Source organism: Tetrahymena thermophila, assembly GCF_000189635.1.
Source record: "Tetrahymena thermophila SB210 genomic scaffold scf_8254803, whole genome shotgun sequence".
In the NCBI taxonomy this organism is placed as follows: domain Eukaryota; phylum Ciliophora; class Oligohymenophorea; order Hymenostomatida; family Tetrahymenidae; genus Tetrahymena; species Tetrahymena thermophila.
Genome location: NW_002476559.1, coordinates 1557897 through 1573333, shown reverse-complemented (window position 1 = coordinate 1573333; position 15437 = coordinate 1557897). Strand labels below are relative to the sequence as shown.

The following is a 15437-nucleotide window of genomic DNA, read 5'->3' as shown; positions in this document are numbered from 1 at the left end:
TAATAAGTATTTCTATCTTAACATTTTAATTAATAAGATACCTCTTCTTCGTTACACCTAAAAGAATTCTTTGAAGTTCAATCAAAAAGCACAAATTTACAAAATAAATGTATTTATTCAACTCATTCATACATAAAATTTCAAGTAGAGCTTCTATTCTTAGAATTTTATTTGTTATTTATAAACTAAAAACCAACAAAACAAGAAAGAATTAGATGATATTATTTGTTGGGAAATTAAATCTCGCGATAGTTAGTTAATTGATGTTGATAATACATTTTTTTACTAAGCTATGGACTTTGTTTGTATCTTTCTGCTAAACTTTTTAATTGAATAATTTGAAAACCTATTCAGAATTAAGAATATATACATATAATTAAAGATATTTCAATCATTTATTTACATATTTATCTAACTAACCATCTATCTATCTATATATCCATATTTTATTTTATATTTCCAGAGTATTTTTTTGTCAAAAATCTATTTTTCATTGAAACTCAAATGATAAATAAATAATTCCAAATTTTTCAAAGTTAAATTAAAATTGATAATTGCTTATTGTATTTAAAAGTGATTTTTAAATAATTTAACAAAAATAATCTTCCACAATACATACATGCATACTTACATAAAAATAAACAAATCAACTTAAAAAATAATTTTTATGTAAAAAAAAAGTAGAATTAAGAATTTTTTGATAAAAAATAATAAAATACATGATTTCTTTATTATAAAATTGTATCTAAGAATTTTTTATCTTCTGCTAAATAGCTTAATTACATAATTTGATTAAAAATAGTAAGTATTAAGAAAATTTAAATATCAATCTTATATTTAAATATTTTTCTATTTATGTATCCTTTAATATATTTATTTATATAGCCAGATTACAATTATATTTAATAAAAATCTATTTTCTATTCATATTCAAATCATAAAATAATTTCAAATTTTTCAAAGTATAATTAAAATTCAATTTATTGCTTTGTCAACATAAATATAATTTTATCGTTTACAATAATCATATTTTATTTATTTAAATCATTAATTTATGAAAAAATCCTCCATCATACAACCAAATATCTCAAAAAACTATTTTATTATAAACATAGAAAATTAAGAATTTAAAGATTGATTTAAATTTTAATAAAATATGGTAAAGTTCATGACTATTTTTATGATTGATGTGATTGTTTAATAAAAAAAATTTTGAGTTTTTATATTTCTGCTAACTTTTTTGTTTGATTGGATATAATATATTAACAATAATTGAAGATATTTCAATCATTTATTTACATATATTTATTTGTATATTCCAAAATCTATTTTTTATTTATTTCGAATAAATAATTCCACATGTTTCAAAGTATAAGTAAAATTTCATGTATGATTGATTACACAATTAAATCTCTATTAAATTTGTGATATTTTGTCTATTTAAAAGATATATTAGAAATTAATTTATGAAAAATAATCCTCCACCGTATATATATATACATAAACACCATCCATTAATCTAAAAAAAACTTTACTTATAAATTTAATTTTAATGCAAATATGTCGAATTATGAAATTAAAGTATTAAATTTAATTTTGGTTAAAAGACTTTTAGGATAAAAAATAGAAAAGCATATTTGCTTAAATATAAAATTAACTTTTGTTTATTTTTTAGAAAGATTGAAAAATAAAAAAATGCTAAAGAAGAAAACAATTGATTTTATATTATAATTTTTTTTATTAGAATATCTTCAACTTTAAATTAGTAAATTAAGCATCTATATTAAAATTGATTATTAAAAATAAATTTTTTGGTTTTAAATTAGTATTTTATAGATTAAAACGTTAGATGCTTGTATTTGACGTAAATTAAGCAAGTTAGTATGAGAAAATAGTTTGAAATGTACGTCACTTTTAATTAAGGATTAATGAGGGTTTGTATTATAAAAGATGTAATTTCTTTTATTAATTTTACTATGTTTGCATTGATTGAATGTTCATATAGTAACTATAAAAATATAATTTAATAAACCTCATTTTCTTAAATATCTCTAAGATGTAATCCATCCTGATTCTTCTTAATACATATAAGTATTTTTAGTTTAAAATTTAGATTTTTTTATTAATTTATATAAAAATTAATCTAAAAATTATATTTAGGAGTATTGATTTATTTACATTTCAATTGTATATTTTATATGGTTAAATTATATTTCTTAAATAGTAATTTGAATTGAATTGAATTGATTTGATTTGATTTATTTCTTCTAAATTTATATAAATTAATTACATGGTTCCTCTCTCTACCACTTATTTCGGAGTTAGTGATTTTGTTTAGAATCACATCTTTGTAAATAACCTAAAAGAAATTATTTAGAAACCTTCTTTTATTAACCTTAATACTCTTTTAGCTAATAAGCAAACTAGCAAATAATTTGGATAACAAAAGCAAATAAAGAAAAGAATATTCAGATAATTAATTTACTCAAAAAATAAGGCAAAATTCAAAAGATTGGTCTTTTAAAAAGGGAAATATATCATAAACAAACATCCTTCTTTATTAATAAACTACAAAATTAATGAACTATAAGACCCTCCTTATAGCTCTTTGCTTGTTTGCAATTTGCACTTGCGACTTATCCTACTTGAGAATGGATGATCAAAATGTCGCACTTCCTTCACCAGACAGGAACTTACCCACTGCTGAGTACTTGGCCTACCATAAATATCCTCTTGAAGTTCACTATGTCACCACTGAAGATGGCTACATTCTCAAGTACAACCGTATTCAAGCCAAAAAATCTAAAATCGTATCTGGAAAGAAACCTATTTTCCTTCAACACGGTTTGCTTGACTGCTCTGATACTTGGATAATTAATGAAGAAAAGCTTGTAATACAAATTTATTCATACTTATTAAACTTTTATAAGTAGTACTTGTATTAGAACCACGCATAACTAACTTATAAAAAACAAACAATCCCTCTTTACTTTATTTTAGAAAAAAAGTTTATTTTAAAAATATAAAAACATACATAAAAAATAAAATTTTATTTTATGCTATGCGCTTTTATTCTTTTTGAAAAATCTGACTGACACTCATTTATTTATTTATTAGCTCTAATTTAATTTATTTACTCATTTTTATTATAAAAAAGGCACCAGCTTTCATCTTAGCTAATGCAGGTTATGATGTCTGGATGGGTAATAGCAGAGGTAACATGTTTGGAAGAAACCACACAACCTTAAACCCAGATACTGATAAGGCTTTTTGGAATTTCTCCTTCGACGAAATGTCTAAGTATGATTTACCTGCTGGCTTTGCTTACATCGCCAACGTTACTGGCTTTGATAAAATTCATTATGTTGGTCACTCTTAAGGTTCCACCACAATGTTCATCGCTTTATCAACCAGAAATCAAGGAGTTCTCAAATACCTTGACAAGGTTGCTGCTTTCGGACCTGTATTTATTAATTTAAATTTCAATTGTTTTGGATTAATTTAATTCATTTCATAATGGTTTAAACAGCAAAAAATTGTTATTTGTTCTTTCTTTAGAAATATAAAGCAAATAAAAAAACAAGCAAACAAGCAAACAAATAAACAATAGAATTTTAATTTAACTAAATTTTCTGATTTTGGTGTTTAAAATCTTGAAGTTAAAGTGATGCAATAATTATCCTATTCTTAGTTGATTTTAATTAAATTAAAAAACAAAATAGATTATTACTGAATTAATTTGAAAGATGTGAATTTGTTCTAATACAAATTATAGCAAAATTCTTCTACTTCTCCTTAAAATTTTTAATAATTAATTAAAACTCTAAGATGAAAAATAAAATTGCATCTTGATATCAAATGATTTTTTGTTTTATTTTTACATATTTTTATTTTGTAAACAGGTTGCTAAAGTTAAAAATGAGTACAGTAAGGTATTGTCTGCTCTTGCTGACTACAATGTTGACTGGCTTATGTATGCCTTAGGTATCCATGAAGTATTTGCCTACAGTTGGTTGAAGCATCCTTTCCTCGAAACTGTATGTGGTTTCTTGGGAAAAGTATGCAGAGCTTTCCTTGGTCCTATTGCTGATACTGATCCTAAAGTAGATAACTACAAGGTAAATTTTATCAATTATTTTATCTTTTATCTTTAATTTTCATTCTATAAATTAACTAATTCAATAAAAATAATTTATTTTTTTAATTAAATAAAGAGAATGGACGTACTTGTAGGACATGACCCTGCTGGTACCAGCTTAATGAACATGGAACACTGGAAACAAATGGTCAAGTAAGGAAACTTCTAAGCTTATGATTATGGTGCTATTGAAAATTTAAAGAAGTATCACTCTCTTAAGGCTCCTCTTTATGATTTAACTAAAATCCAAGAAAAAGTTTACTTGTTTGCTGGTTCCACAGATAGCTTGGCTGACCCAACTGATGTTGCCTGGATGAGAACTCAACTCCCCAACTTCTGGTTCAAAGAATATAACTATGGTCACTGCACTTTTATGTGGGGTATCAGCAATGAACACATGGATGACCTCTTAAACATTCTCCAAGGTCAAGATCCTACTCCTACTCCCTCTTCTTAATGATGAAATAAATAAAAAAATTTAAAAAATTACTTTCACTATATAAATAATCCATTTATTAATTAAAGCAATTTATATTTGAACCTTTACTCATAGTATTAAATGTTTAAAATTATATCAAAAAACAAATTTTCTAACAAAATAAAATTTTATATCATAAATTCTCATTAAACCTCCTAAACAAACTTCCAAATTGAAAATTAGTGATGGAATTTCATTGATTGAAGCTCAACAAATGATTAATTAATTAATTAATTTTGCTTTTACAAATTATTACATTATCTTTATATAATATATTTTTGCCAATTTATGTTTTTTTTATTATATTATTTTGTATGATAAAATAAATAAAATATATACTCTACACCCACCACGTAATAAACTATTTGAAATGCTATTAAACAATTTATAATAATATATTTACTTAAGTAGGATTCACTTTTTATATAAAGTTGGTTAATTAACTTAAAAAATACCAAGTTAGAATACTTATTTATTGATTAATTAATTAATTTAATTTGAATATCTACTTTAACTAATATATATTAATAAAAATAATACATTTATTTATTTATTTCCTTAAAAACAAACTTATAAATTTCATACTTTTAATTATGAGCAAATATTTATGTTTTTTAAAAAAGAAGTAATTTATTGTACTTCTTTTATAGCCTAATCTCCAAAGTAGTGGGTAGTACTATCAATGATGCTTTCTAGCTATTCAAAGCTTTCAATCCAATTCTTTTATTCATCAGATTCATCAGTTTTCAAAGATATACTAACTGCTAGACCATTACCATATTTTCTCTTAACTGTTAAAATAACATCTCTTGTTTATATGTTTTCATTAATGTTTGCTTCTGATTCAAAAACAAAAAATGGTATAACATATAAATTATCAGGTAACTTTGCAACTACTTTATCAATAAACTATTGTTAAACACTGGCAGTTGTTTCCTATTGGCAAGATTAAAATATTAAATATCTATTCTGATAATTCCAAATTGGTCCTTTGAAAGTGGAAAAATATCCATCATGAATAGTATTTAATACTATATTTGCCTCCAAAAAGTTTGATTCATTCAATTCCTTAACATGGCATTAAGCTAATACAGCTATTAAAGCAAAAAAAATTATTCCTTTTCTCATCATTTCAAAATCTCTAATTAATATTTTTTACAAATTAATTAATTAATATCAGAAAAGTATCTTTATAAAATTTTAATCAAATTAGCATTCTAAATTCCATAATTTGAATATTTTAATAAGAATTCAAAAAAATCCTAATAAAAACGAGTCTGTCTAAAACTTTATCTATTTATAAAATAAATTCAACAATTTAATCCAAAAATATTATTTATTTTTTTAAATTAATAAAAAAATAGGTTTTTAAAAATAAAATTAAAAATAATATAAATGAAAATGGATTAATTTTAACAATTAAATATAGTAGAGTAAGGCATTTTTAGAAAGAAATTAGTAAGGAAAATAAATAAATAATCAGAGATATGAAATAATCACTAAGGAAAAAAAATGAAATTAATTCAATAAGTTATATTAAAGAATAACTAAATAATCTAAAAGAAGAATTGTTTGTTAATATTGATTATTTTTTTCATAATGGTATACTATATAATATTTAAATATATATGTTATGCATTAAATTATATGAATTTTTAATGAATATAGTTAGATAGATAGATAGATTTAGATCAATTTAAACTTTTGGTATTAAAGGTTTGGTTGAAATATAATTAATGTTGGTATTAAGAATTTTTTTTATAGTTATGGAAATAATGTGTTATATTTTTAATAATTAAATGAAGCAGAGAAATGTTCGTTTAGGGAGAAATCAGAAATAAAAATCAATATTAGGAGATGGTAATGCAGTGAGAAGCTTTTTCATTATTATCAAGTTTTTATTATATAGGTAAAATATTTGTTATAATAAGCATTTTTTGCGTTATTAAGAGAAATGTAGACAATAAATGTATGAAGAGCTTACTAAATTGCATTGTGAAACCTTCCCTTGAGAAGAAATTGATTTTTAATTCTGACCTATTTTAACTCTCTCTGCTGAAATATATATATATAAATTAATATAGTTTGCTGTTATTTAAGCTAAATTTAAGATATTGTTAGCTATATTTATATATCGCTTTAAATTTGGAAATTGTGAGATTAAGGAATAGTAAATCTAGAAGTTAGCTATGTATTTTTTATTAAACTTATATTAATAAATTAAGAGCCTGTTACTTACTTAATTACTTTCTTGCTAGCTTGTTAGGTGTGTTTTTGAATAGTAATAAAAATTATTATTTGAGATTTTAAGATGAGAGAATGGAATATTTTATTATTTATTTATTTATTTATTGGTTATTATTTTTTTTTACAACAATTAATTTATGGTTTAGTTTATACGTTGGTTGGTTGGTTATTTGAGTGGATATTATAGATTTTTTTTAATTTGCTGATTATTGATTTAGATGTTTTTATAATACATTAATTAGTTTTTTAGGTTTTTAATTATTTATTTATTTATTTATTTTTAATTGATAGTATTCATTATGACAAATTATTAATATATTTTGTAATTAACTCAATAGTATTTAAACTGTTTCTATTCAGTTTTGATTTATTAATTATTTTAGATTTGTTCTCTATGTATTAATAAACAAGATGTCAAATATAATAGATGAATTCATGAATGGATATGTGCATAAGGGTGTGAGTAAGTGAGTGAGTTAATGAGAATGTATGTGTCTTAAATAAGACAATTTAACTCCTTTTAAGGATATTTAATATATATTGTAAATGGTGCTATTTGGAAATAGCTAGTTAAATATTCATATGTCTATGAATATATCTATGTATGCATTAATTAATCTATTTTTTTCGAAATATATGATTAGCATACTATCATGTTCACTGAGATTGAAACTAGAGAGTGATGTCAAATTCCTTTTCTTTTGTTGTTATTTAATTACTACTATGAAATGGTTTATAGTTTTGATTAAATTAAGTGTGGGATTAGTTTTAGCTGTAGCTTTTTAAATTTTGCTATGCTTAGCTGGCAGTAGTGAAAATTGTAAAGCTAGGGGAAGCTTTGAAGTTGCTATTCTATGGAACTTGGCAGTTGGCTTGATATCTACAAAGATCAGCTCGTTACTCTAAAAAAGGGCGACTGTTTTGGTTGTTTTAAGACTGTTACGAAATGAGTGATGGTTTATGCTCATGTAATCCTATAGGGTTTTATTAGGATGGTGAAATTGAATAATCTTTTGAAAGCTTTTTTGAGTAAACTCTGTTGAAGTGTATCAATTCACTAAATTTATTTTCATCTAATTTTGCTCCTTAGGGGAGGGAATTGTATTTGACTTCACTTCTCTCTTCAAAATATTGAATAGTTTCTTATTTACTAGAAGAGGAAAAAAATTTGCCAACTCTTTCAAAGAAACTACCACTTTAGCTTCCACTATTAACAAATTCCCTGCGCTATTTCTGTTCAACTTTATAGAATCTGCCATCAATTAGTTGTATTGTATCTATGTCACTTTGATCTTCAAACAAGTGCATTATTTACAAAAGTTATTCGTTTGTTATCTCAAATTTTTATATTGAGCTATAGACTTGTTACTAATTTATTTTAAATTAAATTTCATAAATTTATTTATTTATTATAAAATTAATTTTCAAATCAAATTAATTTTTTGATTTATAATTTCATTTTAATAAAATCATTTTTAATTATTATTTGCAATTAATAATAAAATTTCTATGATTTGAAAAATAAACAAAAAATATCTTTATTGTTTTCCCAATTTTATCTCTCTAAAAATTTTTTAATAAAGTGAAGAGAAAGATTTTTAAATATTTTTATAATATTTTTTAAATAATAAAAATGTATTATTAATATAAAATGATTGATTAGCTGGAAATTATTGTTATTAAGTTATTAATTAAATTTACCTTTGTGAAGTTGAAGTTATCATAAAAAAGCTCCATAATATCGTCTGGATCACTTTTAAAGAGAATTTCTTCTTTTAAAATATCAAATACTGCTAATGCCATTTTTATGAGGTAATTCCAATCTTGAAGAACTATGCCAGCCATCAAACTTAGAGTCTAAAAATATTTAATAAATAATGTTGAGTTTTTAAACTAATTATATCAAATTTATGGAATTTAAATATATAGCTTTCAAAATATATTGTGAAGGAGGAGTAAGTAATATGAGTTTAAATATTTGATTTATTATATTTCACCTTATCTTCAAGTTAATTAATATGATGTAAACGCTGATTAAAATTTGAGCTAGTGGAAAAATCATCAGCAAAAATAAAAAAATTTGTGTGTTTTACAAGAAAAAATTTATTTATTTTAAAAGAAAAAAATTTGAATTTAAGATAGAAGAAAATCAAAGATTTCTATTCAAAATTTAATAAATAAATAAATTAATGAGCTTGTTAAACTTTAAAATTTACAGATTTTTTTATGCGTAAATTAATATCTTCACTAACTCCATAGTTCAAAAATTTTAATTGAAATTGCATTTAAATTTTAACATTACGCATTTACATTTTTTAAATTTTAGGAATTCATGAAAAAAAAAAATTAATTACAATTTCTGGAGATAATTGCTGAGAAAATAGCACAGTGAACCATTTTTAAATGTAGATTGTATAATTTGTTTTTTCAATTTATCTGTAGACATTATTTAGATAGACTTTCATGTAGACTTTCATTGCATAAGTAAGGAAGTCCAGTTTAATTAAGGGAGCAGGTTCAGCTGAGTTAGCCCAATTATTCTCTGAGGAGTTGCTGCTTTGCTTGTCTTCAAAAGTACTGCAGCTGATTTAATGGGCAGCCTCTCTTTTGTTATATCCAACGAAATCATTTTCCTTATCATCGAAGTTGTATTTATTTGTAGATACCTTGTATCTATTTTCTGATTAGTGATTATTATTTGATTAGTATTAATTAGCTAAATTATTTTAAATAGATGAGGCTTGTTGTGGAGTAAGATGCTATTATTCTGAAGCGGATTCAGAAGGTGAAGTAGAATAAGCATTTTAAATTGAGAGATAAAGATCTTTCAATGATACTTTATGCATTAAGTGATTCATAATCCAATATACCATGTCCTCAGAAAATTCAGGATAAAGCAAAAATAAACCTGTAATTTAATTCCAACCTTGAATATAACCAATCTCTTTAATTGAATAAGAAAGTCCATTTAGTACACGAAAGAGCTTATTCTAATTTTATATATTCTAGAAGATTTCCATTTCAGGGAATGTTCTGTCTAAATCCATTCTGATGTTCTTATCATGTTCAGCGTTTACAATTTGTGTTTATTTCTATTTTACAAACAGAAATTACTTAAATTAATTTAATTACGATTGCTATTAAAAAATAAAGCAAAAGTATTTTCAAAGCATAATAATAAATTTAACTCATTTTCTTCATAGAAATTTTGAGATTAAAAAATATAAATTTTAATTTTATAATGTATTTTTGTAATAAAATTATTGGTCTAATCTTTTATCAGTATTTCTTTGTTCTATTTTAGTGGATAAATATGTTTTTGGGAGTAATAAAATAGAGATTATTTTATTTATTTATTTATTTTAAAAGATCCAGCAGTTAGTTAGTACTTAATTTTTGTTGAAATTACTTAATTATCTATTTCATCTTGGTAAAATTAATTAGTTGTTGTTTGTTAATACTATTTTATTTATTCTTAGCATGAAAAGCTTATGGTTATTACTGCTTTCGAAAAGTATTCATAAAATTAAAAATTTTATAATTAATCACTATAAGGCGTTATTTAAAGTTTTATAAAGAAAGAAGGAAGATTGATTTTAGATTTTAATCGACCAAATTTTATGGTATTAAGATGATGATGAGTAGAAATTAATAAATTTAGTAAATTTTCCAATAGTATTTTAATGAATTTATAAAAAGTAAGATTAAAATAAAATTAGTTCGAATTCATTATTAAATAAATTACTCATTTAATTATATTTTAATTTCTCTAAAAATAAACTTGAACTTCTGGCAAAAAATCCTTTTCTTTGAAATAATAAATACAAGAGTAATTTGGCTTTCTGGAGTGCTTTGATTTATTTTTTTTAGTGAAAACTTTTATGATTTTTTTAGATTTTATCACTTTCCCTCTCTTATTTATTAATGAGATATGAGATTTGGATACAAATAACTAATTGAATTTTAAATAAATGTTTCTTTAAAATCTATTTGAGTTATCTATTATGATTATTCTATATCAATTTGTAGGCCTTTGATAAAGTTTTATAAGAATTTTGTCTTATTTGGTATTTAATAGTGCATTTTTAGTGATAGACATGAAATTTATGGAAAAATCTGCAGTTAATGCAATAGATAATTTTTTGTTTGTTTGTTTATTTGATTAATTGATTAGACCAAATATTCAAATATTTGTAAATTTATTTTGCTGTTTTTTTATTAAAATATTTTGAATTAAATTTACCTCGTATTGGTGAGGGTATTGCTATCTTATGAAAGAGTAATTAATTAGAGTATCCCATAGAAGATAGTTGTCAATACGCTACTCAGAAGTCCAAATCAACTTAAGAATTTGTGCATCAATCACTTTTGTAACTGATCTGCCTAGGTAGTATTGAAGAGCCTTCTTGAAGCAGCAGATATCTTCTAGAGTAAGATAAGCTAATAACTCAGCTTTCATTGAGAATATAAGATCATTAAATATTTTTGTAACTTTTAAGGCTTTGATTTGAGAACAATAAATTTTCTAAGTAAGCTTTTATTCATTTTTAAGAAGTTCTTTGATGAATTCGCTACATGTGTCTTCTTCATCAACATCACAGTCATAATTTTCTTCTTCTTCGCCTTCTTCATCGCCTTAAGTTTCCACATTACATTGACCAATGATATCTCTCTTGATATCTGCCTTTGTTAGTTAACTTTTAAGATTATCATTGTGGCTGTTTGATGCATCTTGTTAGTTTTTGAATTCAATTTCTTACTCTTCTCCCCTTCCCCAATAGTCTTTATTTACTTATGCGCTATGACTAGAAATAATTTTGTTTGTCTTTTCATTCTCGCAAATTTACTAATTTTACAAATTCAATAATTAAGATTGCTAAGGAGTACTTGCTTTGTTATTATTATTAAAGTTAGAGTTATGATTGTTATTGAATGTGCTTGATTTATTTGAAGATGCAATCATAGTTAGGCCATCTTTATGAGAGATGTCTAATGCATTAATTACGCCTAAATTATGATAGAGCTTTGGGTCTAAGAATCCCTATTCAGAAACAGAAGTTGCCAGACGATCAGCGTTAAGATCGCCTTACATTTGTTATAAATTATTTACATTATGTGTTAATTAGTTGCTTAGTTTGAAATTATTATTATTTTATTAACAAGAATCCTTCCAAGTAGAGGTAGTTTATGCAGAATAAATTTTCTTGTTTTAATTATCACCTGGATAACTTTCATTTATCAAGGACGCTTTATCAATCATTTTCAATTAGAGCTAAAAGTTTAAATGACTAAATATTTTTCTAATTTAGAGATGTTGTTTGCTGAAAATCGAATTTTTAATAATGAATCAATCAGCCAATCTTCAATCAGCAAATAATATGATTCAAAGCACCTGTTGCTAAAAATATATTTATTAATTAAAATAGAGCTGCGAAGTAGCTGTAGTTAATCGTATCACGCGTGCAATTAGCGATGGTGCCTGCTTCTAAATGGCGGCAATAAAGTGAAATTGTCTAAAGAAGTAGGTAGTTTTAAAGAGTTATCTAAATTAATTTATATGTCAATTTATATATATTAAAAATATATGCGTGTTTCACACAAGCTTAAATCAGTATTTCTTAAAATTTACGATTGATTGATCTATTAATTTATTAATATATGTGATTCAATGATTGATTATCAAGTAAAAAAAACACTCAAAAAAGCAAGCAATTTATTAACTAAATCAATCAATAAATAAATTAAATTATTAATTAATTATTTAGCAGCTTCTCTGTTAATCAAAAACTTTACAAACCAGTTTCCTATCAGCCAAACAAACAAGCAAACTAACAAACAATCAAACCAATATAAAAATCAACCTATTATCTATCTATCTATCAATCAATAAATCAATCTATTTTTGATAATTATTAGATTTAATGCTAAAATATTAAAATTTAGATGCAGTGATTTTTTGCTAATAATAGAGTTTAATTTAGTTTATGGCTTAGCGCTTAAATCTCTTTCTACTTCCTAGATTTGATATTCTTTAGTACGCTTTTTAAAACAACTTTTATCTTTATTAAGGTCTTATTTTATTTATGATTTTGTATGTAAGTGTTAATATTGATGATTTTATTAAATTTTTTATTGACCTTAACTTCACACTATTCTTTGCTTGTAAATAGCTTGTTGTTCTTATTATCTTTATATTTAATTATATATATATATTTTTTTCTTTACTTTTCTTCCTTTACTTTAATTTTTTCTTTCTTTCTTTGTTTATTTTTTGATTTGCTTTCTTTTTAAGACTTACTTTCAAACTCTATCTATATTGATTTATTAATTTGATTGATTGATTGATCGATACATTCATTCACTTATAAATATATTTATATGTTTATTAATCATTCATAATATATAAGCTAGCAAGCAAGTAAACTCTAATAATTACATATATTCTCTTTGTAAAATTCAGCTTCCTTGATTTTTTTCTTCTTTCTTTCCTTCTTTTTAAGACAGAAATCCTTAGTAATCACTTCACACATATTATTTTTGCTTACTAATTGTTTTAAATTTAATTCTGCATTTTTGCTGCTGTTTTCTAATCTTCTGCATCAGCATTTTCCTTTTTTAACTTTTGGTCTATTATTAACCTAATTTTTATTTAAATATCACTTGTTTGTTGTCTATCCTCAATATTACTGTAATTCCACCTTTTAAACTGACCTATATAGCATAATTTTAAAAAAATGCACCTTCTTTTAAAACAAATAAACCAAAAAAGTAACAATAAAAATAAAAATAATTTATTTGATTTTTGTTCAAATACTTTAAAATAATGTCTCTATCCCATTTACAGAAATTTAAATTGAATTTTTACCTAATTTACTCTATAAATAGCTTTATATCGCAATTGCTTAATAAGTAATGCTCACTTTTACGAATAAATAATTAGATGGAAAGATCAAAAAATATCTATATCTAATCATATTTATTCTTACTCGCACAAAAATTAATTTAAATTTATCAAATATTTTGAATATTTAAATTTAGTTTAGACTTGTTCTATGCAATAAAATTTATAAATCCTCTAAAATTTAATTGCATGTCAAATTACTAATTGAACTTAAATAAAAAAAGAGTGTTTTATTTTAAAAATAAGTTGATAACTCAACAAACAAGCAAACAGACAAACAAAAGATTTACTTCTATTTTCAAAATTAATTATAAAGATGCTTTTTTAAATAAACTGAAACTGATAAAGGATTTAATGTATTATTTGACTAACCAAGTTATTTATATTCTTTATATTCTAAATGTATTATTTTCTAAACCAATAAAAGGGAACATCTCTGAAGTTCAGATGTGACTAAATATCTTTGAATAATAAAAACAGTTCCCATACAAAAATACCAAAAGAAAAATACTTATCATAGAAAATAAATTGATAAATATTGTCAAGTAAAACTTAATTAGTAATAAATTACTAATATAGAGTTATTTATCTAAAAAATACCAATTTATTGAAGGATAATTTATAACAAAGTCATACAAAAAAACTAATAGTTTATTACCTACTCTCAACTCCACTCAATTAAATAAACTAGCAAAAGATTTTTCACCAACCAACCAATTATTTATCTATTTATCCTTTGTTCATTCATTTATTTCTTTCTTTTAATTTAAAAAGTTATAAAAAGAAAAATTTTTGATTGTTACTAAGGATTTCCTGAATCTGAATTTCTTGATCTCATAATATACTTTTTTTCATAAATAAAACAATAGGAGAATAATAAGTAAATAAATAAATATTTTATAAAATACAGAATTTCAATAGATTTGAATAATTTATAATTATCTACAGTCACATACAAATATTCATCTTCTAAATATTTAAAAATACAATTAATTGTTCAATAATTTAAATTATCTTTCATTTTTATGTTTAATATTTCTATCAATATCAGTTTACCTTCCTTCCTGATAAGTCTCTTAGCAGTAATTAAAATACTTAGCTAACTAAATTTTAAAAAAATCAATCATAATTTATAAGTCTTAATTATTATTTAATTTTATAATCGAAATACTTCTTTGATAAAAGTATTAATTTATTTTATTGATAAAATATGAAATAAAATTTATTTAGCAAACAGATATCAACAAAACTTTTTAATTGAGTATTAATTTTTAAGCCATTAGTATATTTCTGCACACAAATTTATAACTGATGAAATAATAAATGAAAATGATAATCATTTTTCTATTTTAATTTATAATCGACAGTACTATTAATGTTAATGTTACTTGCTTTTAACTAATATTTGCAAAACTAATAGTGTATTGCATTTTTACTTCGAATATCAATCTAAATAAATGATAGTACAATTTGTTTGTTCATTAGATTAAAAAAACTTTCTAATGAAAAATAATTTGATTCTTCAACAAAATCTGCTAAAATAAACAAAAAAACAATCAATCAATAAAAGGATTAAACAATTTTGAATTTGTTACTAAAAGTTAAAATGTGGATTTGACCAGATAAATACAATTTATATTTTATTTATTAAAATTAGAACTAAATATTTAAAT

General features: G+C 22.8%; 4 protein-coding genes across 4 annotated transcripts; 1 reads left to right on the top strand and 3 right to left on the bottom strand. All coding sequences in view use genetic code 6, as the record gives it.

The window, feature by feature from the left end:
- Nucleotides 1-2579: 2579 nt before the first annotated feature.
- On the top strand, nucleotides 2580-4598 carry TTHERM_00013720 (Ab-hydrolase associated lipase region protein; the record flags this gene model as incomplete). Its single annotated transcript, XM_001008351.2, has 4 exons — nucleotides 2580-2891; nucleotides 3158-3463; nucleotides 3903-4118; nucleotides 4215-4598. The coding sequence occupies 4 exons, from the start codon at nucleotides 2580-2582 to the stop codon at nucleotides 4596-4598; spliced, it is 1218 nt and encodes a 405-aa protein (XP_001008351.2).
- A 597-nt stretch (nucleotides 4599-5195) lies between these two features.
- Nucleotides 5196-5747, bottom strand: TTHERM_00013710 (hypothetical protein; the record flags this gene model as incomplete). Its single annotated transcript, XM_001008350.2, has 1 exon — nucleotides 5196-5747. One exon carries the CDS (start codon nucleotides 5745-5747, stop codon nucleotides 5196-5198), a length of 552 nt encoding a protein of 183 aa, XP_001008350.2.
- A 1773-nt stretch (nucleotides 5748-7520) lies between these two features.
- TTHERM_00013700 (rab-GTPase-TBC domain protein) lies at nucleotides 7521-12123 on the bottom strand (the record flags this gene model as incomplete). Its single annotated transcript, XM_001008349.2, has 4 exons — nucleotides 7521-8231; nucleotides 8565-8720; nucleotides 9218-9955; nucleotides 11107-12123. 4 exons carry the CDS (start codon nucleotides 12121-12123, stop codon nucleotides 7521-7523), a joined length of 2622 nt encoding a protein of 873 aa, XP_001008349.2.
- A 579-nt stretch (nucleotides 12124-12702) lies between these two features.
- On the bottom strand, nucleotides 12703-13221 carry TTHERM_000013699 (hypothetical protein; the record flags this gene model as incomplete). Its single annotated transcript, XM_012795689.1, has 1 exon — nucleotides 12703-13221. The coding sequence occupies one exon, from the start codon at nucleotides 13219-13221 to the stop codon at nucleotides 12703-12705; it is 519 nt and encodes a 172-aa protein (XP_012651143.1).
- Nucleotides 13222-15437: the final 2216 nt, after the last annotated feature.